The sequence below is a fragment of the Heterodontus francisci genome, chromosome 19, assembly GCF_036365525.1.
Source record: "Heterodontus francisci isolate sHetFra1 chromosome 19, sHetFra1.hap1, whole genome shotgun sequence".
In the NCBI taxonomy this organism is placed as follows: domain Eukaryota; kingdom Metazoa; phylum Chordata; class Chondrichthyes; order Heterodontiformes; family Heterodontidae; genus Heterodontus; species Heterodontus francisci.
In genome coordinates, this window is record NC_090389.1 from 21,162,484 (window position 1) to 21,189,815 (window position 27,332).

The 27,332-nt window shown below is 45.6% G+C and overlaps 1 protein-coding gene across 3 annotated transcripts in view; it reads right to left on the minus strand.

Annotated features, from left to right (window-relative positions):
• Positions 1 to 2,694: 2,694 nt before the first annotated feature.
• oxtra (oxytocin receptor a) overlaps positions 2,695 to 27,332 on the minus strand; it is a 42,998-nt gene continuing 18,360 nt past the window's right edge. For all 3 annotated transcript variants that reach the window (XM_068051443.1, XM_068051444.1, XM_068051445.1), the window contains exon 3: positions 2,695 to 3,483. In XM_068051443.1, coding sequence (XP_067907544.1) covers positions 3,224 to 3,483 — 260 coding nt within the window. In that variant the 3' untranslated portion in view covers positions 2,695 to 3,223. The remainder of the gene's footprint in view (positions 3,484 to 27,332) is intronic.

The window sequence follows — 27,332 nt, forward strand, 5'->3', positions numbered from 1 at the left end:
TCACCCTTGGCAGGTTATTTGAAAAGCTCTGATATAAAAATGAGAATCAGTACAAACAGGACCCTGTGTGGTCCTTCTGTCGCACTCCCACCAGAGTTACAGTGTCAGCCTGCTGAAAGGGTTGTGGAGTGATGACCCTGATATTTGTAATAAAACTGGTAAAAATGAAATATACTGTGGGAACTCAAGTACATTATTGGATAAGAAGGATCTTCAAATCTTCCAACAAAAAAAAACTCTAGGCACAATTGTATGTGGAACAAGGTATGTTTAATAATAAACAGGATCTGTGGTGCAAATCAGAACACAATGGCACTTCATCTTTTGTCCTTCGCCTCACTCATTTCTTCCTCTACCCCTTTCTAGGTTTAATCTTATGCACCCGAATTCTCCGAAGAGCCACATCTCCATCTTTCTACAGCCCAGACTGTCAGATTGTTGCAGCCCACCCTACCCCACCCCAAACCAGACTCACACTGGGGTTTTTCTTGTGGGGATTCTCCAAATGGGTCACCCTAATTTTGGCAGAAGATCCGCAGAAAACTCATTTACATGTTTGGCTGGTGTTTCTGCCAAAATTACAGCGATTGATTGTGGGAGAAAGCTAGAGAAAATTCCCAGAGTTAGTCTCCAACATCCAATTATTTATGACACCTCAAAGTCCCATTGAAAATCTTGTTGAACATTGAAGAAGCATATATAAAAATATACATAGAAAGTGACAATTCAGACCAATTTCTTTTAGTGGACCATCTTTTCCACCTACAAACTCTCTTCCCTTGAATAACATAGATGTTACTTGAGGTGACACTTGTTACTGTAACCAAGCTACAGGGATAAACAGTACACCCTTCTCATTTCAGAGACAGGGCTATGTGAGGACAACGTATCCCAATCACCCAATTTCCTCCCACATTACATTGCCTTATTAAATATCCTCTGATCCAAGGTGAATATACTTTTGGAGAATTTTGACTGCAAAATCACACTATGGACTCAATGAAGGTATTATATCATCCCATTGTGCTGTTTCACATTCATCTATCCAAGATTCCATCTCATCCACCTCCACTGGCATTACCTCTGTTAACCCAACATTACAAAGCAGCACACGAGAGAATGATAACTATTTTGATGCAAACACACAATGAGCGTTGTTCTCTGTCAGGTTTTGCTGTTAATTCCTTGTCTACTCCTTCATGAACTATTTCTCATATCCAATGTGGAAACATATCCCGGACATGGAGACACCAACCATCATGCCTTCTGGTCACCTCAGGAACCTGTAATAAAGGTCCAATCATTTACCAAGTATCCTTTATGGGTCTTTGTAGATAGGAGCTAGTTTAACTATGGTACCTTCCTCTCCACCAATCTAGGATGGCTTCTTAGATTTACCAAGTCACTAAATATCTTTTGTCATATTTCTTTTCAGTGACATGTGCCACCGTCAAGTGGTCTTTTACTAGATGATACATATCTTCCAAAACCATATTATGACTTGTGTTGTAGGAGTCAACAGACCCTCCAATAGATGAGCCAGGACTCTTGGTCAAAAGGGGTAACCAAATCCCTTCCAATGAGGATAAATGCTGGTGCATCACCTGCGCTGACATAAGGTGCAGTTCTGATAAAGGCACATGTTTGTGCTATTTATTATGCTTCTGGCCAACACAGGCCCATGTTGTCTGTAGTCTTTGGCTCACTGTCTGTTTGGTTCAATTTCTAGTGTCCCTGTTCTTTCTGCAGAGACTGCACTTGTAAACAGTCTGCCCCAATTGGACAGCACAGAAAAACTTACTCACCACTACTATGCAACTACTTTGGGATACCTTCATCTATTTGAAAAATAAGTCAACAAATATCAGAGCCATAGTTACTGCTCATGGATGAGGGAAAAGGTCCAACATGTTCACCCCCCATGTACTCCAATTAATTTGTTGGCTTTAGAGCAAACAATGCCTCTGTTGGAGCTCATCGTGAAACCTGACATATATTTCAAAACTTTACATAATCAATGCCATCCTTTCTCATACTCAACCTTGGTGCAGCCATAGCACATTCTTTGCGATTCCTAGGTGAGCACCCATGGGATGGATGTGGCATTTGTTCAGATAAGTGGCGTGCAAATTTCCTGGCAAGTATAGTTTCGGGACTGCCTTCAGCTTCATACTTGACTTGTTCTGATAGTCAAACCCCCTTTCCCTCATTCTTCAGGTAGGTCAGCTGAGCAAGAAGACATTGCAAGGCACTGGGATCCACAACAAACCTGAAATGAAGTTCCATCAAGGTCCCCTCAAGAACTGCTCTTCCGACCCTAAATTTAGGAGCAGTATAGAATCCATGAGGAAATCCCATCCCGCTAGTAGCTGGAAGCAAGATGGTTGCAAAACACATGTCACATACACAAAAAAAGGCCTCAACAACAACAAAATAATGATTGCACAAAAATAAACACAGAATAAGCAATATAATACACATAAAAATACTGTGTCTAGTAAAAATTAAAAAGTGATACTTAAAAAAGCCTACTCTTACAGGCCAATGTTCATTTCAAACTACTGGTGAGGAGATGGTGAAAAGGCACCAAGATGCAAAAAGGGTTCAGCTTAAAAAATATTTAGAACCTTAGGCCTGTGCTGGCCATCAGCAGGACATCAAAAAAAAATCTGATATTTTTCCTGATCACAATATGCAGCCCCCACCATTGCCACCCACTACCCTCCCAAGCTGGGCCTTGTAAAATCAGTTTAGATTAGATTAGAGATACAGCACTGAAACAGGCCCTTCAGCCCACCGAGTCTGTGCCGAACATCAACCACCCATTTATACTAATCCTACACTAATCCCATATTCCCAACAAACATCCCCACCTGTCCCTATCTGGTGTATCAACAGGCTATTCATCCAAAGGGATGACTTATTCTATCCACGCTCAATGGCCACTGGAGGTCAGTGGAAACCAGTTAGGAGCAGGAACCGTGGCCCCATTTATTCCCCTCTTTATTTAATCTCCACTATTGCTAGTGGTAAGAACATCATACCCAACAGGAGCCAAGCTACTATAAGGTCAAGCTTCATCAATACATTAAAGGTCATTTGAGAGGAATTATAACTTATCAATTACAGTTGGCACAGCATTTTACATAATGGATAAGGGCACAAGAAACAGAGAGACCTCAGTGGAGTGGTCCTGGCAACACAGAATTGGCTGCAGTTTGCTTTATTGCTCAAGCTGCTGATGGAGTGAGAGGCTCTTCTGACTGCCCGAGCTCTTGAGGCTGATGGCTAAGGTGGAGGAAGTGCTCTTCTTGCTGCAGGTCAGCTCATTGCTGGGCTGTTCAGTCTTGCCAGGCCTTGAGGTGCAGCAGAGGAAACGCTGTACCAGGTCGTGGAACAACTTGCCAGTGAAGAACATGTAAATCCAAGGGTTGCAGCAGCTGTTGAGGCTCGCCAGTAACATGGCGATGACAAAGGCCCAATCTGTGGGAGGATTAAAAAAAAATTCTGTTGATTCCTTTAGTAATGACCATCACCCTGTGTACACATACCTCATCACATTCATCTGAAAGAGGAAGTCTATGATTTACTGCAGAAAGCTAGCTGGTGAAGGAAAAAACTGGAGCCAATCTTTACACACTTTAATATTTATTGCCAGTTACACATTACAAACATACAACACTGAACCGAACAACCACAGTTTTAGGCTGTGTCTGTTTAGAGGTCTGAGAGGATGGGTGTCTTGCAATGTAATGCTTTGTATATAATATGGAGCTTATTGATTTAATTTGCTTTGAAATTTTGATTGTCTTATTGACTCCAATTTTTATTTAAAGAGAGAGAGGGGTCACTGTATCCCCAGGTAATGCCCACCACCTGCATACAATTAAACACAATTATATACAATTAACAGATTCCCTTCTCCCTCTTTAAATAAAAATTAGAGTTCATATGTACAACAAAAATTTCAAAGCAAATTAAATCAAAAACCTTCATATTCTACAAAGCATTACATTGTGAGAAGCCCCTCCTCTAGGACCACTAATAATTTCTTCATACATGAATTTATTTTTGTAAATTAATCAGACAATTGATTACTTGTATCCACCCATTTAATTTTAGAGATTTCCTTTCTCGCCAACATTTGCTTCAAGCCAGTAAGGCCAGTCTGTAATCATTTCTCACTCACACTTTTCATAGAGTATATATTATCCCACAATGAACGGTTATCTACATAACATTCAATGGGTATACTACCTTCAGTATGCCCTTGTACAATATCTAACATAAAATATTTGACAAATAGAATCCCATATCCACAAGAACCAGTGTTTCAGCAGCTGAAGTACTTTTAACAGCACTTTTTATTTTCTTAGCTTCCCAAGCTAAAGGACAACATTTCTCATCTATGGCCTAAATGATGATACAGCTGTACTAGAATACCCATCAGGAAGATTAGCATGTGAAGCATTGCTAAAAATGACTAGTGTGATGTTCTTTATGTCACTTAAGGAATGGAAACTTAAGTATGCATTTCTCCAGATTTAATTATTTTAATGTTTTACTTGCCCTTAAAACATTATTGACTTTAGGGTGTTACATTATAGTAATTAACTTCACTACATCATAACTGGCATCTGGTGTAGTCTGAGTGCCCAACCAGTTCAACTGACCAATCAAGCTTCGCAATTGATCTGTATTTTCTTTAGCTATAACATCATCTTTCTGTAATGACCTGGTACGATTAACCAGGATGGGAGTAACATTATATAGGATTGTTGATTTAAAGTTATTCCAGATCTACTTTGCTCAATGTCTAAACCAATATATTTAAAAGCCCCACAAGCCTGACTCCCAATTTTAAATTCAACCCTAACTTTATTAATAGCACATTTCTCAAATTCTGCAGCATCGTCCAATAAGAAATCATCAACATGCATCGTGAAGCTGTCTGAAATTTTTCCTTTATGATACCAATGAAACATTGTGGGATCTTTTAGTTGAACACAAACTATTTTCAGCAAAACAGATCTCACCTAAAAATTCCACACACTGTATCATCATTCAGGCCATAGATGCATCTGTTTAGTTTCCATGGTTTTCCTTCAGTATCTGCTGTCTCTTTGGCCGGTTTCAGAAACATTTCTCTCAGAAAAGTATCATGCTGCAAAAATGAGGCTTTTATGTCGATTGTTCTGCACTCCAATAGAGCGAAAAAGATTTTCAAGGTTACTTTTCAGCTGTGAGAGAGTCCACTCTAACATCGGTATCACCCAGTTGCTCTTCAAAACCCCTAGCAACTAGCCTCACTTTAGCCTTATTAAGTTGCATCAGCAAGGACTTTTTCAGTATAAATCCACATTTGTGAAAAAGCTTTTTGCCCCTTATCTGGTACTTCAGCATAAATTTCAAACTCTCTGCAACTATCTAATTCCCTTTGTTTTGCCTCTTTCATTAGTTTATCCTCAAGTTTATTGGCAGCCACTAAAATGTCAAGATCATGAGGACTTCTGCTTCTAGTTCTGTTCAGAGGCTGTTCTGTGGCCTTTATTTCATTGTTTAATCTATTCAAGCTATGGCCTCGATTAGCACTTTGATGTCTGTCGGGACTACGACTGGGAGATCTCACACTATCGGAGGCTCTTTCTCTAGTACATAATCATTTTCGGATGCATGAGTCACTTCCAGACTCATGATCAGCACTTGCACTGTCCTTTCTTACTCTCCTCTTTTTCACCCCATTCTGCCAGTCGATGGATTTCATTTCTTGGCCATCATCCTGAACATTCAACCAATATTTAAACGTGCCAATAGCTTTTCCTCCATGTCCCATTACTGCCAGATCCGTCCAATCACTAGAGCCTTCTGGCATATATGTCACTCTCGTACCCACCCTGGGAAATTGGCCTTTGGATGTGAAAGCTCTGTTATGTGTGTTACGATCACTCACATTACTACTATTCAGCCCTTGATCTATTGCATTCTGCTTCTTCGGAACTTCATCACAAAACACATGAGCATTTGAGGTACAAGGTGTCTCATTTACTTCTATTTACTGCTCAGAGTCGGAGATTTTGTAATTAATTACAATTAATCATGAGGAATGAACCTTACCAGTTTGTTTGCCATTCTTACCGTCACAATCTATTACTTTACCGGGGCCTTTACATTCCCTGTGACCCTCTCTTTTATAATACTCTAGAATCTCCTGAATTAAATTCTGTCTCACATGGTCTGATACGATGCTCTCTGATTTTTCTCTTGAGACCTCAGCCTTGATGAAAGCCTATCCCTGCATATAAAGCATTCAAATGTGCAGAAAACATGGAACTAATTGTAGTATCTTCTAGAGCAGGAGGACAATCACACAGTACAGAAGGCAATTTGGGATTTTGCCCATAGACTAATTGTTAGGGATGATTCCCTCCAACTATCTGGAGTGAATGCTTTGCATGAACTACCAAGTTGTCAATTTGCAGTCTGGTTGATCAGCTAAAATTTTGTGCAGCATTTCATCGATCACTTTTCACAGTGTCCATTGCTGAAAGGGCTTTCAGCTGTGGTATTCAAGACCATAATGTTCATGTTTTCATTCAACAGCTCTCTGAACTCGTCACTGGCAAATTCCCCTCCATTGTCATTGGTGTCCCTAGTCTGGTCCGTATCCATTTCTCCATGAATTTATCTATAATCGCCCTTTTGTGCTTCCTAAGTATTATTGTGGGAAGACTAAATGTGGTCACCAGATTTACAAAATCTGGTCTGAAAATATTTCTGTCTTTGTCCCATACCTTCAGATCCATGGCAACTATCACGTTTAAGGCACATGCCAATGAAAGGCTTAGAATAAGACATGGTGGCATCCTCTGATTTTTTTTTTTACAGATTTCACACTGTTTACTAATTTTTTCTAGTAGCCTTGTATACTGTTCATCAACCACACTTGCAATTTTTAGCAGGATTTGTAACCTTTGACAATTATGGTGAGCAAATTGTCTACGCAATTTTAAGACTATGTTTTTTTTTCTCCCTGATTCTTATCACCTGACGCCATTAGTACTTGTCAAACACTCTGACGAGAAACATCAGATTTTGTTAAGGGGATATAATAATGTCAAGTTTCATTTGTGCTTTTTTCAGAGAAGGTTTACTCAACAGCATAGATATCTCACTAGAGATGGCAACAGTACTTATAAAATGGCGTACTCCAGCTGTTCTACATGGAATTATAACTCTCTTTAGTCACCTCAATGTGTTGTCATCACCAAACATTAAACAAGTAGTACTTTTATGCTCCCTTAACCTTGCGTCGATCCTCACTATTTAATGAATAAAGATAACATGTTAACCAATCTGTTCCAGAACTTTATAAAACACTGTTCGGCCTCAACTGAAGTATTGTGTCCAATTCTGGGCACCACGTTTTAGGAAGGATGTGAGGCATTGGAGAGGGTGCAGAAAAGATTTATGAGAATGGTTCCAAGGATGAGAGACTTCAATTATATGCATAGATTGGTGAAGCTGATGCTGTTCTCCACAAAGAGAAGGCTGAGAGGAGATTTGATAGAGGTGTTCAAAATGATGAGGGATCTAGCCAGAGTAAATAGGGAGAAACTGTTCCCATTGGTGAAAGGGTCGAGAAACAGAGGACAAACCAATTTAAGGTGATTGGCAAAAGAACCATAGGCGACATGAGGAAAAGCTTTCTTGCAGATTGAGTGGTTAGGATCTGGAATGTACGGCTTGAGAGTGTGGTGGAGGCAGATTCAATCATGGCTTTCAAAAGCGAATTGGATAATTATCTGAAGAGAAAAACTTGCAAGGCTATGGGCAAAAGGCAGTCAAGTGGGACTAGCTGAGTTGCTCTTACAGAGAGATGGCATGGACACAATGGGCTGAATGGCCTCCTTCTATGCTTTAACCATTCTATGATTCTATTATTCTACACTGTTGAAGTGCAAGCATTAACTAGCACTGCACAGTTAAATGAGGCCATGACTAACATGTTCATCACAGGACTAAAATTCTTTGGGCTGGATTCTATAGGCCCACCGTTGAAATCGGCAGCGATTGAGAAAAATGGCAGCTTGCATACCCGGGCCGTACGTCGCGGAGCCGCCACGATCCTAAGCATTATGGCTCATTCACATGCCTGGGTTGGGCCGCTCCCCCAGTGAAGTGGAGGAGGCGGGCTGACCGGCTCCGTAAACGGCGTTCACTGACAAGTCAGCAGGTGCTGCTGCCATATTTAAATGGTAGTCAGCCCTGCAGTCATTCAGAATCCATTTAAAAACCTTGGTGCTGGAGCTGACCAGCCAGCATAGAAGCTGTTTATCTACATCTAGAAACCAATACCCAGCAAGGCACAGGGGATGGCAGAGCAGTGAGGAAGGGTGGCCCCATGGTTCAGTGATGCCTCCCTGCTCACTCTCCTCCAGGCTGCATGGGGGCAAGGCAGGAGGTCTTTTACCCAGCGATGGTAAGAAGAGGCCCTCCCGCCTGACCAAGCAAGCCTGGATGGAGATTGCAGAGGACGTAAGCTGCCATGGGGTTACCCGGCAAGACTGGGTCCAGTGCCGCAAGAGGATGAACGATCTCATGCACACGGCAAAAATAAGTGGCACTATTTTTTGCGGCCCCATTTGCCTTGGGTTTGCCCGCACAGAGTGGCACATGGGTGCCACAGCCATGTCAAAGACAGGGAGGTTGGGCGGGGAGGATTAATGCCACATGGGTGGCTGCACATGTGCAAGAACTCACCCTTATTTGCACCCCAGAACATGGCATCTACATGACAGACTGAGTCCATATTACACACTGATTGTCCCCCACATTTTGTTGTAGCTCCCCTGTTGTGAAAAGCATCGTGTTGTTGTTTGGCAATGTTATACATCTGCATCCTTGCTCTTCCAGGCAAAGGGGATGCACAATGCGAGGGAGTCTTCCAGGACTGGTGGAGGAGCGCTGGACATCCGACCACTATCCCAGGCGAAGGAGGAGGCCCTCGAGCTATGTGGCGGCCAGGGAGGACATTCTATTTCAGACGTGGAGCTTGGGATCCCGGGTGAACATACATCTCTTTGACAAATGCAATGATTATTAAAAACGTTTCCTTTGTGGACACAATGCTGTCATATATTAGTGATATGTAGACAAGTGAAACTAAAACTGTGCTCTTCACATTGTATCTTGCAGGGCGACGCTCCGAGATGGCATCAGAGGCCCTGGAGGGTGACAGCACCTCTGAGGAGGAGACAATCTCAGAGGATGCAGCATCCCATGATACTCCCACACCTTCCACCAGCGCAGATACACTCACCTCAGTAGGAATCCGTTCGGCTTTAGAGTCTGGGTCATAAGCTGGTGAGAGCACAGCACACGTGCCTGAGCAGCTGGATGAGACTGAGAAAGCCGAGGCTTCTGACAGTCAGAGGACTGTGGGTGGCCAGGCCCAGGCTGATGATGATCCTCTGGTGTCGGCAGCACAGGGCATGCTGGAGTTGCAGGGAGAGGTAAGGCAAGAACTGGCGGAGATGCCAGAGGCCATGCGCAGCTTTGAGTAGACGATGGGGGAGTCCATCCAGGCCACGACAGCTGCCATGTCCCAGGCAAATGAGCGCCGGTGAGTGCATGGCTTCATGGAGAGGATGGCGATCCTCATGGAGAGCCACATTCCACAGATGTGCACTGACCTGCAAACCCTCGCCTCGGCCATGAGCTGGATGTAGCAGTGGCTGGGGAGAGAGGGACAAGGGGCCTGGAGAGTGTCTCTGCTACTGGTCCTCAGGAGAGCAGCGAGGTTCCTACGAGCCTTGAGAGGGAGGAGGCGAGTCAGAGGTCCATATCTGGTGTCTCCCGTCAAGGTGATTCCAATGTGGACACCGGCTGCTCAGCCCCTCCACTGGTGAGTCCAGCTCCAGCAGCCACGACGTCTCAGGAGAGCCCTGCACTGGTGCAGGAGGCCCTCAGGCAGCCGGTGCCCTCCAGGCCTCGTGTGCCCAGAGCACAACCGCCCAAGTCATCCATAGCCAAAGCATCCAGTCAAGCTGCTTGTGCAGAGGTTGCACTGTGAAGGAGCACCCGCAAATGTGTAAAAAAGACACCATGGCACATATGGGTTATCATGGGCAACACGCCTATGTATTAATTTCTTCTCACTAACTGCTTTTCTAACAGGTGTCTTTTTTACTGTGTGAATGACACATGCCAGCATGTGCCAACCATTACATCATTGACCTGAGAGAAATGCCAATGTATGGAAAAACATCATCGCCATGCCAGTATGCATGATGTGGCACTGCACAATGCAGTCACTTGGGCAATGGCTCAGTCATCTGCTGCCAGTAATGGTGGAGACACAGATGTCACAGATGCAGAAGACTGCCTACCAGATGAAGCACGGTGATGTGTGACATGGGGAGTATATTCTGCTCCTCAGGGATAGGCGTTGTCAAGCCTCCCTTGCTCTTTGCCGCCCTGTCTGCGATGCATCGATGATCTTCGTCCTCCGATGCGCGTATGCTGCTGCACCTCCTCTGTGTCCTCATCGTCCGAGGATGTCTCCTGCTTCCGTCTCTCATCATCCTGCAAGGCCTCCCCCCCACAGTCTGTATTGCAAAGTTGTGCAGAGCACAGCATACAGCAACGATGCGCGCAACCTTTCCTGGTGAGTACTGCAGGGCTCTACCTGATCTATCCAGGCAGCAGAAGCGCATCCTCAGCATGCCGATGGCCTGCTCAATGGTAGCTCTTGTCGAGCCGTGGCAGGCGTTATATCTCTCCTCTGCATCACTGGTGGGGTTTCTCACCAACATCAGGAGCCGTGTCTGTAAGGGGTAGCCCTTGTCCCCAAGAATCCACTCCTGGATCTGAGCTGGTGCAGTGAAGAGCATTGCTACCTGGGACTGGCACAGGATGAATGAGTCATGGCAGCTGCCTGGAAAGCTGGCACACACTTGCAAGAAGCGTTTCCTGTGGTCACATACTAGCTGCATGTTAAGTGAGTAGAAGTCCTTTCTATTCAGGTATGTGGCTGGTTGTCCGACTGGAGCCTTGATGGCCACATGTGTGCAGTCAATGACCCCTTGCACCTGTGGGAATCCTGTGATGGCCCCAAATCCGAGGGCCCCCTCGTGCTGACTCTCAGGGTCTGTCCCACAGCACACGTAGTCACTGGCCCTCCTGTAGAAGGCATCGATGACCTCCCTGATACAGTGGTGTACAGCTGACTGTGAAACACCACACAGGTCGCTGGTGGGTCCTTGGAATGATGCAGAGGCATAGAAGTTAAGAGCCAAGGTGATTTTGAGGAGCAGAGGCATAGGGTGTATAGCAAATCCCATAGGCTGCAGGTCATAATTCAGCAGTGCGCCTTTGACACTGGCGCTCCGACATCTGCAGGTATGTCATGCGGGGCCTGTAGACCTGCTCTCTTCTCAGGTGTCGAATGCACCTTGGTGGCTGCTGCTGCTTGCTTCCTTAAGCTTCCACATGGGCTGTGCCTGCTTCTTGGTTCCGCCTCCGGCAGATATGGCTCCTCACAGCACTTGAATCATGGATCAAGAAAGACAGGGTGGACCAGCCCCATCTGTACCCTGCATCGGTTCCTTCAGTAGGTCAATGGCACCTATCAGCATAGAGAGTGATGTAAATTGGTGCTTCAGCTGCGTTCCGTCATCACCTAAATGACATGCGTGGCTTTGCATAAGAGCGGAGCAGCATGAGGATGGTCATGTTATTGACGTTGCCTGGATGGGACCATCGGCAACATGACCTTCGACCCGCTACCATTTTTGGCCCCCACCTCACACAAAGGGGTCATGGAGTGCTATTGCTCTCCCCTTCCCCAAACAGCGTTGGCCAATTGCAGGGTCAGCCCCCTTCCCCTTCCCCCAAACGTGAGCAGGCGCACAGTGGCCCCCTTTACGGAAGAAGGGCACGGGGTACCTTCCTTCTTACATGCAGAGTTTAAACCCACACATTGTGGTCCCGCACCCACCCTTACATGATCTGAGGACTGACGCTTCAGTGCTGCTGGCTTTTCACAGACGTTAAAGTGAAGGCACGTTAGTGCCACGCATCCGGATGAAGATTGCAACCTGCTGCCTGAATCACAGCGGCCTGCATATTAATGAATGGTAAATGCTCATATGCATATTCAAATCTGGGTCCCAATGCCCAGCGGTGGTGGGGGTGGGGGGGGTGCAGGTGTTGGTGCGACAGGAGGCTTTGCAGCTGTCGACAAAATTGGGACGGGCCCTGCCGGCGTTGAGGTTGGTGACAGGCCTCATCCAGGGCAATCTTCATGCTGCCCCACCATGGATCCCGTCATTGAGGCCCCTATAAAATCCAGCCCTTTGTGTCTAATATAATTTGTTTGGATTCATCATTATCTTCCTCCTCTTCCTCAGAATTCTCTGCATCACGTGTCATTCCGAGGACCCTGCCTCTATGCTTTGCGCAGTTCACTGCACAATGATACTTTGAGTTATAGCTGAAGCACCAATTAACTGTTCCTTGGGCATTCCAGGTATTCATTCACCTATTATTGCTGTTCTAATTCTGTCTTCTGCTGTAATAACCAGATCTGCTGGTTGGTGAGTGTGAAATCATCCACTTTGGGCCTAAGAAAGATAGAATTGAGTATCTTCTAAACAGTGAGAAGTTAGGAACTGATGAATAGAGAGATATCGGGGCCCAAGTACAGGAATCAGTAAAAGTTGGTGGACAGGTGCATATAAAAATTAAAAAGGCTCATAGAGTGTTGGCCTTTATCTCAAGTGGCTGGAATACAAAGGGGTGCTACAGTTGTCAAAAGCTTTGGTTTGACCCCCATCTGGAGTACTGTGTTCAGTTCTGGACACTGCACCTCAGCAAGGATATATTGGCCTTGGGAGGGGGTGCAGAACAGATTCACCAGAATGATACAGAATGGAACTAAAAGAATTAAATTATGAAGACAAGATACATAGACTACATTTGTAATCTCTTGAGTATGGAAAGTGAAGGTGATCTAATTGAGGTGAAGACGATGAATGGATTTCATAGGGTAGATAGAAGCTATTTCCTCTGGTGGGAGAGTCTCGAACAAGGAGACATAACCTTAAAATTAGAGCTAGGTCGATCATGGGTGATGTCAGGAATCACTTCTTCACACAAAGGATAGTGCAAATCTGGAACTCTCTTTTCCAAAACGCTGTTGAGGCTGGGGATCAATTAAAAATTTCAAAATTGAGATTGATGGATTTTTTTTAGGCAAGGATATTAAGGATTATGGTACCAAGGTGGGTCGATGAAGTTAAGATACAGATCTGGAATGATCGAATTGAATGGTGGACCAGGCTGGAGGGGGTGAATGGCCTACTCCTGTTCCTATATTCGGTGCTGTATCATTCTATGGGCTGGATTTCATTCTCCACCAGGCGTTGTGTTCCGTGGCGGGGGGCCTGAAGATGCCTCCGGAAGAGGGCCACCATGCACCCCAAAGCTAGGAGGGCCTGGCGCGTTATTACCGGCAGCAGCGAGGCCTCGCTGCGGCCCCCCCATCGCTCGGCAACGGGACCCCAATTTGAATATTTAAATAAATTAAAATGAATTAATTAATGAAGCTCACGTCGTCACTTGATGTCCCACTGTGATCTTTGGCCTGGTGACCAGCACTCCATTGAACGAGAGAACCATAGAAAAATTATGGCACAGAAGGAGCCCATCGTGTCCGTGCTGGCTGAAAAACTAGCCACCCAATCTAATCCCACCTTTCAGCACCTGGTCTATAGCCTTGCAGATTACAGCACTTCAGGTGCACGTCCAGGTACCTTTTAAATGTATTGAGGGTATCTGCCTCCACCACCGTTCCTGGCAGTGAATCCCAGACACCTACCACCCTCTGGGTGAAAAAGTCTTTCCTCTTGTCCCCTCTAATCCTTCTACCAATCACCTTAAATCTATGCCCCCTGGTAATTGACCTCTCCACTGGGGGAAACATGTCCTTCCTGTCTATCTAGGCCCCTTATAATTTTGTACACCTCAATTAAGTTACCCCTCAGCCTCCTCTGTTCTAAGGAAAACAACCCTAGCCGATCCAATCCTTCCTCATGGCTGCAACTTTCAATCCCCGGCAACATTCTCGTAAACCTCCTCTGTACTCTCTCCAGAGCAATTATATCCTACCTGTAATGTGGTGACCAGAACTGTGTGCAATACCCCAGCTGTGGCCTATCCAGTGTTTTATACAGTTCCAGCATTACATCCCTGCTTTTGTATTCTATACCTCGGCCAGTAAAGGAAAGCATTCCGTATGCCTTCTTCACCACCTGTCCTGCCACCTTCAGGAACCTGTAGACATACACTCCAAGGTCTCTCACTTCTTCTACCCCTCTCAATATCCTCCTGTTTATTGTGTATTCCCTCGCTTTGTTTGCTTTCCCCAAATGCATTACCTCACACTTCTCCAGATTAAATTCCACTTGCCACTTTTCTGCCCACTCAACCAAACCATTGATACATTGGCACTCTTGTGCCTTCAGATCCTTGTCCAGGGAAATGAGGCGCGACACTGGTGGGTGGTGGGTGGTGGGTGGGGGGGGGAGGCAAACTTCTCAGTGCAGGGGTGGTGGGGGGGGAATGGGGTGAAATTAATGTCATGGGTGGAGGGGATGGTGGGAAAGGTTGTAGTTGGAAGTTTCTGCAGTTTGTGGGGGGGGGGGGCGGGAAGGTCAGATGGTAAAGTTAAGTGTTTTGGGGGGGGGGGGGGAAGGTCAAATAATTAATTTAATTGTTATTGGAGAGGGGCAAAAGAAACGTATTTATTTATTTTAATTCACTTTATCTTGAAATATTTAAATTAGCCGGTAGGGCTGACAGCTCTAAAAATGCGTCAGTGCCTGCGCACAGGCAGCTGATGTTAATGCCAGGGACGGACAGCCCGTCCCCTCCATGTGGTCAGGGGAGTGGACGGCCCACCCCAGCTATTTAAATGAGCTGCTGTGCTTAGAATCGCCGCAGCTCCACAGACTGCTGTTTTTTTGGTGGTGGGCACATAAAATTCAGCCCTGTGATTCTACACAGCTTATAGACTTGATGTGCGAAACCATTCTGCTGCCAAGGAGGCCATCGAGCACCCTCTGGTGGTCACCTGATGTCAAGACTGTGACTGAAGGGTTGAGTTTAACGATCTTTTTGCTGTTTGTGTCATGCCATACGATTTTCAGATCTCCGCTAACACTATCGTCAGTTTGTCAAAGCGAGGGAAGGCAAAGTCATCTGGTAATGGTCTTTTTAAACTTCCTCAACTTCTTCATTCACATTCTCCTGCGCACCTTGACCAGACCCTATCGGGAATTCTATGTTCAATTTTGAGCACTGCACCTCAGGAAGGATATATTGGGCTTAGAGAGAGTGGGGTGCAGATTCACCAGAACGATAGCGGGGCTAAAAGGGTTAAATTATGAGGCCAGGTTGCGTAGACTGGGTTTGTATTCTGTGTAGTTTGGAAGATTAAGATGTGACCTAATTCAGATGTCTAAAATGATAAAAGGCCTTGATGAGGTAGATTGAAACTATTTCCCCTAGTGGGGAAATCCAGTACAAGGAGGGACAATCTTAAAATTAGAGACAGGAGGTTCAGGGGCAAAATCAGGAAGCACTCCTTCACACTCCTTGGAAATCTGGAACTCTCTCCCCAAAGGTCTTTGGTCGCTGGGGCAACTGGAGCTTGTAAGACTGTGACCAACAGATTTTTGTTGGGTACAGATAGCAAAGGTGGAGTAAATGTGGGTAAATGAAATTGAGGTAGCGATCAGCCACGATGTAATTGAATGGCAAAATAGACTTCAGGGGCTGAATGACCTACTCCTGTTCCAATGCTCCTACTCCAAAGCTCACCATCCTTAACATGGAGACGTTTCCAGCCCCCACCGCCACCTGAAGCGGAATCAGCACTTCAGCCAATCTACTTCACATCTACTTTTCCTCCATTAGGGGCAGAATTTTTGCCCCAGGTTGTGGCTTCTTGGAGGGTTGTGGGGCTGGAGATTACAGAGATAGGGAGGGGTGAGGCCACGGAGAGATTTGAAAACAAGGATGAGAATTTTAAAATCAAGATGTTGCTTGACCGATGTAGATCAGCGAGCACAGGGCTGATAGGGGAATGAGACTTGGTGTGAGTGAAGACACGGGCAACAGAGTTTTAATACAGACAAGTGGGAGGTGATGCATTTTGGCAAAAGGATTATGGAGAGGAAATATAGACTTAACGGCACAGTTCTAAAGTGTGTGCAGGAACAGAGGGACCTGGGGGTGCATGTGCAGTGATCTTTGAAGGTGGCCGGACATATTGAGAGGGTGGTTAGCAAAGCATATGGGATCTTGGGCTTCATAAATAGATGCCATAGAACCATAGAAAATTACGGCACAGAAGGAGACCATTCAGCCCATCGTGTCTGTGTTGGCTGAAAAAAGTAGCCACCCAATCTAATCCCACCTTCTAGTACCTGATCCGTAGCCTTGCAGGTTATAGCACTTCAGTTGCATGTCCAGGAGTGCATTGGAATAATCAAGCCTGGAGGGTAATGAAGGCATAAATAAGGGTTTCAGCAGCAGATGAGTTGAGACAGGAGCGAAGTCGGGCTATGATACAGAGGTGGAAATATAACAAATGAAATACAACTTCACAGCACAATAGAGGCTAAATCTTGCTGGAAAGTCCTGCCATTGCTGCAATGGAACAGACACGGTAGCATGAAAAGGATTGGATCCCAGCCACCCAAGCATTCCATTCAATACAGAGTTTGACTGTGCTGATCGTTCCCGTGGTGTATATAAGGAGACTGCCAGCAGAAGGCAGCAAAGCACAGGAGACCTGCAAAGCTCTCCAGGCTCCAACTTGCTTCTATTTTAAACTGAACAAGTGCTTCTGACCCAGAAAGGATGCTGGGTTTAAACATGCCAGTTTGATTCAGTGAGCAGCACTGGATTAGATAGGTTGTGAATTCTAAGCCCCACCCCAGACACCTGAGCATATGATCCAGGCTGACACTTCAGTACTGACTTTATAATTATAAAAGCAAAATTTTATCATTTGTAAGTTAACAGCAAATTTAACCCTCACAACATTTAAGAAGTATTTAGATGAGCACTTGAAACACCATAGCATACAAGGCTACGGGCCAAGTGCGGGAAAATGGGATTAGATTGGATGGGTGCGTGATGGTCAGTGCAGACGCATTGGGCCGAAGGGCCTGTTTCTGTGCTGTATAACTCTGTGACTCTATTTTGTCCTCAGGTGCTGCTGTTAATTGTTTACTCATGTCAACATACAGTTTGAAATCACATATTGTGCAATATCAGCAATAAGTATTAATATGCTTCTATTCCCATCATCAACTCTTTTAAGAAAAGTACAAATGCTTTTCTTAAACAGCAGACAGGGAGTTTCACATGAAGGTGTTAACCCATTCATTACCAATCGCACACAGAGAATGTTTTCAAGCAAAAACACATTGAACAGTGCCATTTTCAAATTTCTGCTTCTGTACCAATATTAAAGATACATAAGTCCCTTTCAGATTGGGGTGGGGGGGGGGGGGTGGTTGTACAAGGCAAGCTGGTAAAATATTATTTTTTATTATTCATTCTTGGCATGTGGGTGTCACTGGTAAGGTCAGCATTCATTGTCCATCCCTGAGTAGGTGGTGTGAGTGGATTGCGTGGCTTGGCCAGGCCATTTCAGAGGGCAGTTAAGAGTCGCCCATGTTTGTGTGGGCTTGCAATCACATAGACCTGGCAAGGGTGGCAAATTCTTGCCCTAAAGCGCATTTGTGAACCAGCTGGGTTTCTATGACCATCTGACAGTTTCATGGTCACTTTTGTACTGGTACCAGCTTTTTATTTAAAAACTAAATCCAAATTTTCAAACAGACATGGTGGGTATTGAACTCATGGTCCCTGGATTACTAGTCAAGTAACATACACTCTCATAACCCCCTACTTCCTACTTTATATGAATGGATTTGATGGTGGTCAGCACTGCAACTCCAGCTTGACAATGCCATGGAGCAGAAGGACACAGGATTGATTGTGGGACTCTGGCGAGCTTCTCATTGCCACAGAGAATTGGAGAGCTGCTCATACCTGGTTGACCCTGCCGGATGCGTGGTGTGGCACAACTTTTAAAAATGTGATTGCAAGATCAGGGCTCATAAGCACTTCTGAAAGGGAATTAAACCCTTGCATTTCTACAGCACCTTTCATGACCTCAGGATGTCCCAAAGAGCTTTACAGCCAATGAAGTCGTTTTGAAGTTTAGTCACAGCTATAATGTAGGAAACACAGCAGCCAATTTACACACAAGCTCCGACAAACAGCAATGAAATAAATGACTAGATAATCATTTTTAATAAGGTTGGTTGAGAGGTAGATATTGGACACAAGGCAGAATTCCCATGCTGTTCATTGAGATAGGGCGACTGAATTTTTTACATTCACCTGTGAGGACTGGCAGAGCCTTGGTTTAATGTCTACATCTGAAAGATGGCAACTCTGACAGTGTAGCACTCCTTGAGAACTGCACTGGGTTAACTCAGTAGAATTTCAAGCTGACGCCAATGTATCAAAGGTTTGCAAGTATATACACAGTACACAGAGTTACTCCAATATATAAGAATGTCACCTCTGCAGGCTGGGTTTCTGTACTCTGGCTCAGGGGGTGGGCTGTTGCTTGAGGAACCTTCCACGCTGCAGTAACTGGAGGGGGGCGTGAAGCAGCAACATTCCCACAAATGTTCTCTGCGTGCTTGCCAGTCAACAGATCTCTGAATCACTCACCATAAACCCTGACAACCCTGCATCTGCCCAATGGAACAATGTCAGTCCCTGAGCAGTCAGCTGGTACACACCTGTAGAAATCTGTAACCTACACTGGGCACTTGGCCTATGCTACACAGTCTCCCTTGTTGTCATGCAGACCCCCACCTGCCAAGGATGAGGCATTATTAATTTTGCCACATGGACATTAAATTTCAAATTGTTGCTGAGAAGAGAAGGCCTGCTACAAGGGGTTGCCAGACCCCCGTCTGGAAACATTTTTTGCATATTAACAGACAATGTTTGGAACAAAGGAGCTATCCTCTGCTCCAATACAATCCACAAACAGACATGGTCAGACCAGTTAGTCACATGACTAACTGGCTGTTGCAGAGTTTGAACTGAGAGTTTTAAATTGGAGAGACAGTGTTTGAACCCCTCAGGGGGTACCGGTGTCACACTTCGGCCCCTTGCATCCTCCGATTTAGGAGACATCTGTGCCACAAGGCCCTGTGACAGAGACAGTCCCTGCTATGATCCAGGGGTGTCAGCCTGTGGAGAAGCCCCCATGGGAACCGCCAAGACAAGGACAGAAGCCATGGGCATCTCAGCTGATGACAGAGTGTTGGGAGCAGGCTGCCTCCATCTCATCCTCTGCCACCGGGGAGCACCCCATAGAAGTGGTAGAGAGAACAAGGTTCCATGGCATTGAATTCACTTAATGAGAACCCTGGGTGCTATTGTCTACATCTGTCTGGCATTTTGTTTGCTTCATAATATAACTTCTTTATTTCACCACTCTGATGGGTGTATTGTTGATGTCACATTGTCGGGCAGTTGGTGGGGACCTGCAGACCTCAGACTGCTATATGCCCATGCCTTATGATGTAGGGCGGCACAGTGGCGCAGTGGTTAGCACTGCAGCCTCACAGCTCCAGCGACCCGGGTTCAATTCTGGTTACTGCCTGTGTGGAGTTTGCAAGTTCTCCCTGTGACTGCGTGAGTTTTCTACGGGTGCTCCGGTTTCCTCCCACAAGCCAAAAGACTTGCAGGTTAGTAGGTAAATTGGCCATTATAAATTGCCCCTAGTATAGGTAGATGGTAGGGAAATATAGGGACAGGTGGGGATGTGGTAGGAATATGGGATTAGTGTCGGATTAGTATAAATGGGTGGTTGATGGTCGGCACAGACTTGGTGGGCCGAAGGGCCTGTTTCAGTGCTGTATCTCTAAAAAAAAACGGTGGATGGAGGAACCCTTCATCTGCATGTTCATGGCTGCCAGTGAAACCTCGCAGTTAAGGGTCATAGTGGTGAAATGGTGAGCTTGTAATGTCTTTCCTTCCTGCTCCCGCACCATTACCTCCGGTGTCCCCCAAGGAAGGATCTATCTTGGGCCCCCTCCTATTTCTGATCTATATTCTGTCCCTCAGTGATATCATCTAAAAGCACGGCATTAGTTTTCACATCTATGCTGATGACACTCAGCTCTACCTCACCACCACTTCTCTCAACTCCTCCATTTTTGCTAAATTATAGACTGCTTATCCAACATCCAGTACTGGATGAACAGAAATTTCTTCCAATTAAATATTGGGAAGTCTGAAGCCATTGGGCTGAATTTTACAGATGCCCTAACGTCGGGGGTCATGGCGGGGTGTGGGGTGGGTGGGGGGGGGATGGTGACTGTGGTACTGGTGAATGCAACTCCAATTCCCCATTCACCAAAAGTTCCACACCTTACCATTCTTCTGTTACTGACCACAATACTGAAATAAAAGTCACCACAAGATAACCATTCCTTAACAACTTTATAAATCTACTCATCCAATATTCCATACAAATGTCAACTAATTTTTAAAGGACTTCAAGCCCTTACAAGTCATTTAAATTTTCAAAGAGAATTGCAAGTTGCATTTAACTTTAAACATTCGATCGCAGCCCCTCTTCCAACACCGCCCCCCGCCCTGTGACCAAACAAGTTATTTATTTCCCTCTCCCCCCGAAAAAACATTTTTGCCGGTCCCGAACTTTCACCCCCTAACTTCAATATCTTTGACCTCTGACCCTTCCCACCATCCCCTCAGCCAATAGTAAGAGTTTTCCCTGCTCCTCCCCCCACCCTGAAAACGTTACCCCTCTCCACCATTGTTCCACCTCGGATCTCTGAACGGACTTCTGGCAACCGGCCAGAATATTTGGCGTTGGACGGCCATCGTGGAAAGGTAATTATTCAGTGATTTAAATTTATTTAAATATTGAAATTAAGCTGCCGGTGACGAGCAGCGGGGGGGGGGGGGGGGGGTCACCACGAGGCCCCGTCACCACTGGTAAAATGGGGCGGGGCCTTCTCGACGTCAAGGCCCATGGTGGGCCTCTCCTAGAAGGATTTTCCAGGCCCCCCCCGACATGACCCCTGACGTTGGCAGGCTGGTAAAATTCAGCTCATGGTACACGCTGCTGGCACAGTGCATCAGTGGTGGAGGGAATGAACGTTTAAGATTGTGGATGGGGTGCCAGTCAAATGGGCTGTGTTGGCCTGGATGGTGTTGAGTTTCCTGAGTTTTGTTGGAACTGTACTCATCCAGGCAAGTGGAGAGTATTCCACCACACTCCTGATTTGTGCCTTGTTGAAGGTGCACAGGCTTTAGGGAGTCAGGAGGTGAGTTACTCGCCGCAGAATTCCCAGTCTCTGACCTGTTCTTGTACCCACAGTATTCATGAGGCTGGTCCAGTTCAGTTTCTGATGAATGGTAACCCCCCAAGATGTTGATAGTGGGGGATTCAGCGATGGTAATGCCATTGAATGTCAAGGGGAGATAGTTAGATTCTCTCTTGTTGGAGATGGTCATTGCCTGGCACTTGTGTGGCGCGAATGTTACTTGCCACTTATCAGCCCAAGTCTGAATGTTGTCCAGGTCTTGCTGCATATGGACACAGAGTGCTTCAGTATCGGAGGAGTTCCGAATGGTACTGAACATCGTACAATCATCAGTGGACATCCCCACTTCTGACCTTATGATGGAGGGAAGGTCATTGATGAAGCAGCTTAAGATGGTTGGGCATGCTTACACCATGTGTAGCTTGTAAATCAAAAGAGAGTGTGGAATGAGGGGAAGTGGGATGTGAGAAGGAGGATTAGATAAGAGGATACCCTCATCTTCAATGGTTTCAGTCCTGCCACTGGCCATAGCTCAATCATGGCCACTCCAGTGAAGGCAAGCACCATCTTCTCCATGGGGGTAAGGAAATGCAGCCTTGCCTGCCCCCAGCCATTTAGCTGCTACTGCCTCCTGTTGTGCACCATCTTGTGCTGCAAGAAAGTGGCAAATGTGTCAGTGAATGTGCTGCATTGTGTTTGGGTGACAGTGGAGAGTGCCGGGTTGGGCTAGTTTTCGGCACCCATAAATCCTTTCAAGGATTGGAGCAGTGTCTTTGGCAGGCTCAGGGTTAGAGCCAGAGAGCCGCGGTAGCAGACAGAAGCATGGGCACGAGAAGAGCGAGCTGGAGGGAGCGGCCTAAGGTCAGTGATTGGGAAACAGCGCCGGCAAGTGGGAATTGGGATGTGCATCCAGCTACCAAGGGCCACGGAGGACGAGCTAGGAAGCACGGAAGCCCTAGCAATCGAGAAGCCCTGAAATGCTGAAGAGCCCTCTGGTGAACTGGATATCAAGGTAATCTGTGGCACATGGGTTCAGGAGGAACTAGCGCCAGGAGGGCCATTTATGTAGCTGGTCCAGTTCAGTTTCTGGTCAATGGTGACCCCCAGGATGTTGATAGTGGGGGATTCAGCAATTGTAATGCCATTGAACATCACAGGGAAATGGTTAGATTCTCTCTTGTTTGAGATGGTCATTGCGTGGCACTTGTGTGGTGCACAACAGGAGGCAGTAGCAGCTAAATGGCTGGGGGCAGGCAAGGCTGCATTTCCTTACCCCCATGGAGAAGATGGTGCTTGCCTTCACTGGAGTTGTGGAACATCCCCACTTCTGACCTTATGATGGAGGGAAAGTCACTGATGTCCCATTGTTTAACAAACAAGTCTGCAACACGGCTGATTCGAAACAAAGGGTTAAAACCTCAACGGTTCTCCTGCTTCGGGGTGGCAAGCACTAGTCGTCCACTGTAATGAGTTTGTTTTTCTTCATGAGTGTACTTCCATGTTTGCTGCCAGTGGAATAAAGAGACACTGAACTAGAACCTTCACGCGTTCAGTGTTCTTTTTCCTGCGTTTACATAGTACTAAGGAACCATTGACTGGGGAAATCGCTCAATTTCCCATCTGGTCAGACTGCCCTGTTGTGAAGATAAATTTTCTGATGCCAGTCCTAAAAGTGCCCTCCTCTAAGTTAAATCTGTTTCACTTGTTCAATCCTTTTTTCACGGCCACAGTATAATCTGATGTAGTAATTCAGGTTAACTTTTTCTATACCTTTAACAATCTTATAAAGATCTATTAGATCACCTCTGAGATACCTCCTTTCCAGGCAGAAAAGTCCAAGTCTCTGCAGTCTTTCCGCATAAGCCAGTCACCTGATACCTTGTGGTTTTTCTCTATGCTGCCTCCAGTACTTGTATGTTACCTGGAAACCAGAACTGGATACAATATTCAAGGAGCGGTCTGACCACACCACTGTACACTTTGATCATTGCCTCCTTTAACTTACACTCTACTACTTTGTCTATGTAGCTCAGTATTCTGTTGGATTTAATGTTTGCTGCTCAGCATTGGTTGGACATGTTTAGCATCAAGTCAACTAAGACTGCTTGGTCTCTCTCAGACTTCATCCTTATCTTTTTCAACACCATTCATGGACTCTTCATGTCATCTATTTCCCTTCCTATGTGGAGCACTTGCATTTGAATGCTTTAAATCTAATCTGTCATCATTCTGCCCACTTATATACATTTGGAGCTGCCTCTTCTGAATTCACTGTCCTTCCTAGTTTAGTATCATCTGCAAAAGTGATCACTTTGCATTGAGATTCTGAACCCAGATCATTCATATAAATTAGAAACTGCAATGATCCGAAACTGAGTGCTGAGGTACCCTACTCAGTATTCCCCCCCACCCCCCGCTCTGACTTAACTCTTCCGATTAATACTCATGGTTACCATTCAATCAGTTTTTAAAATCCATTTCCGGCATTTACCTGGAATCTCCAAAGTTTCATGTTTAATTAATAGCCTCTCATATGGAACTTTATCAAAGCCTGTGTTATTCCGTTAGAAGATGGACACCACAATATCCTGTTTCTCATCTAATGACACCCAATGTCCAGTGGCTCCCTTGTAATGATTGTCAATACCTCACAAATCCCCTCCCTTGTCTCTCTCAACACTCTGGGATAAATATCATTCAGCTTTGGGGATTTACTTCCTTTAAGTCCATTCAACCTAGGACTTCCATCTCCTTTACAGTGAAGTTATCGATTATACTTGGGCTATCGTTGTTTGGAGAGTGCATGTTGCTCATTTCTTCCTTTATGAATAGTTGGATAGACTAGTCATACAGTACATTCACTAGTTCATACTTATTTGCATTGCTTATGGTTTTTAACAAAATTACTGCTCAATTTGTTACATCTTTGAGTATCCTTTAGTTGGAGTGCACTATCTGTGATGATGTTATGTTAGTGGTGTCCTACTCTTGCAGTGATTTGTTAGACAGTACTGCAAACAACTGCCATCTTAAAAGTCTAATTCAAAATAGTCCTGTTTTTAAAATTTTAGAAGTTTGTTTCCAGAGTCAGTCACCACGATCAGCTGCCTATCCTGGGGCAAATATTTATCATATAGTTTTCAACTTTTCTCTAAATGACATCTCACCGTTGTGTTATCGAGATCATTTTTAATGTTACACTTAGCCTCAGCTGCTATGCCTTTTCCAAGTTTCTCTTTTCCTCGAATATTCCTTTTGACTGATCACTGCATTTACTTATAATCATTTCAGTGAGTCCCTTCACCTTCTTTCCTGCATGATTTCTACAGCCTTCTTTACAAGGCCCTCTTTTGTACAGTCTTCTTTAAGTCACTTTTAATTTGTTCATTAATACATTTTGGGTCACATATCATTTGTCTGAGTTTCTTAGTTTTGAGCATGTCTTTATCCTGTATGCTCAGAATTATACCTTAAATGGTGTTTTACTTGTCTTCTACTGATTTTTTTTTTTATTAGTTCCTGGGATGTGAGTGTCAGCAATTGTTGCCCATCCCGAATTGCCCTTGAGAAGGTGGAGGTGAGCTGCCTTCTTGAATCGCTATAGTCCTTGTGGTGTAAGTACACCCACAGTGCTGTTCGGAAGGGAGTTCCAAGATTTTAGCCCAGTGACTATGAAGGAATGGTGATATAGTTCCAAATCAGGATGGTGTGTGACTTGGAGGGGAACTTGCAGGTGGTGGTGTTCCCATGTGCCTGCTGCCCTTGTCCTTCTAGGTGGTAGAGGTTGTGGGTTTGGAAGCTGCTGTCTAAGGAGTCTTGGCGAGTTGCTGCAGTGCATCTTGTAGATGATACAGACTGCTGCCACTGTGATGGTTTGAGTAAATGTTTAAGGTGATGCCAATCAAGCGAGCTGTTTTGTCCTGGATGGAGCCTCTTGAGTGTTGTTGGGCAGCCGGGAAGGTAAGTTTCACTATAAAGTACTTACCTCGCGATTTGGCGGATGCGGACACCGGGACTGCTGGGTAAGTGAACTTATATATTCGGGCAGTGGTTAAACCCGAAACACTACACATGTAGTGTCTCCCACCCATCCTCCTCCTCTAACCAAAAAAAAAGGACTCTTGTGTGGAGGGTTTGGTAAGGTAAGGTTTTCCTTTATTTGTTTTTATTCTCTGTTGTCAATTTAGAGCAGAGGGGATGGAAGCTAGGGCAGTTGCATGCTCCTCTTGCAGGATGTGGGAGGTAAGGGTCACCACTTGTGTCCCTGCTGACTTCACCTGTGAGAAGTGCATCCAACTCCAGCTGCTCACAGACTGCGTTAGGGAACTGGAGCTGGAGCTGGATGAACTTCGGATCTTGCGGGAGGCTGAGGGGGTGATAGACAGCAGTTATAGGGAAGTAATGACACCTAAGTCACAGGATAAAGGTAGCTGGGTGACCGTCAGGGGAGGGAAAGGGAATAGGCGCACAGTGCAGGGGTCCCCTGTGGCCCTTCCCCTCAATAATAAGTATACCGTTTTGGATACGGTTGGGAGGGGGGGGGACCTACCAGGGGAAAGCCACAGCAGCCAGGTCTCTGGCACTGAGCCTGGCTCTGCAGCTCAGAAGGGAAGGGGGGAGAATAGGAGAGTGATGGTGATAGGAGATTCAATGGTTAGAGGAACAGACAGCAGATTCTGTGGTCGCGAACGAGACTCCCGGATGGTATGTTGCCTCCCGGGTGCCAGGGTCAGGGATGTCTCGGATCGAGTCTACAGGATTCTTAAGGGGGAGGGGGAGCAGCCAGAAGTCGTGGTACATATCGGTACCAATGACATAGCTAGGAAAAGGGATGAGGACCTGAAAAGCGAATATAGGGAGTTAGGTTGGAAGCTAAAAGGCAGGACGAGCAGAATAGTAATCTCAGGATTGATACTGGTGCCACGTGCTAGTGAGGCTAGAAACAGAGAGAGAGTACAGCTGAACACGTGGCTACAGAGCTGGTGTAGGAGGGAGGGCTTCAGATATGTGGATCATTGGGATACCTTCTGGGGAAGGTAGGACCTGTACAAGAAGGACGGGTTGCATCTGAACTGGAGGGGCACCAATATCCTGGGCGGGAGGTTTGATAGAGCTCTTCGGGAGGGTTTAAACTAGTTTGGCAGGGGGATGGGAACCGGAGCTACGGATCAGTGGATGGGGTAGCTGTTGAACAGGCAGATACAGAGTGCAGAGAGTCTGTGCGGAAGGTTATACAGTTGACAGGGCAAAGTTGCAGCCAGTATGATGGGTTGAAGTGTGTCTATTTTAAAGCAAGAAGTGTCAGGAATAAGGGTGATGAATTTAGAGCATGGATCAGTACTTGGAGCTACAATGTTGTGGCCATTACGGAGACTTGGATATCACAGGGGCAGGAATGGATGTTGGATGTTCCGGGGTTTAGATGTTTCAAAAGGAATAGGGAGGGAGGTAAAAGAGGTGGGGGAGTGGCATTGCTAATCAGGGATAGTATCACAGCTGCAGAAAGGGAGGTCGTCGAGGAGGGTTTGTCTACTGAGTCATTATGGGTGGAAGTCAGAAACAGGAAAGGAGCAGTCACTTTATTGGGAGTTTCCTATAGACCCCCCAAATAGCAACAGAGACACGGACGAACAGATTGGGAGGCAGATTTTGGAAAGGTGCAGAAGTAACAGGGTTGTTGTCATGGGTGACTTCAACTTCCCTAATATTGATTGGAACCTCCTTAGTGCAAATAGTTTGGATGGAGCAGTTTTTGTCAGGTGTGTCCAGGAAGGTTTCCTAACTCAATATGTAGATAGGCCGACTAGAGTGGAGGCTATGTTGGATTTGGTGCTTGGCAATGAACCAGGCCAGGTGGCAGATCTCTCGGTG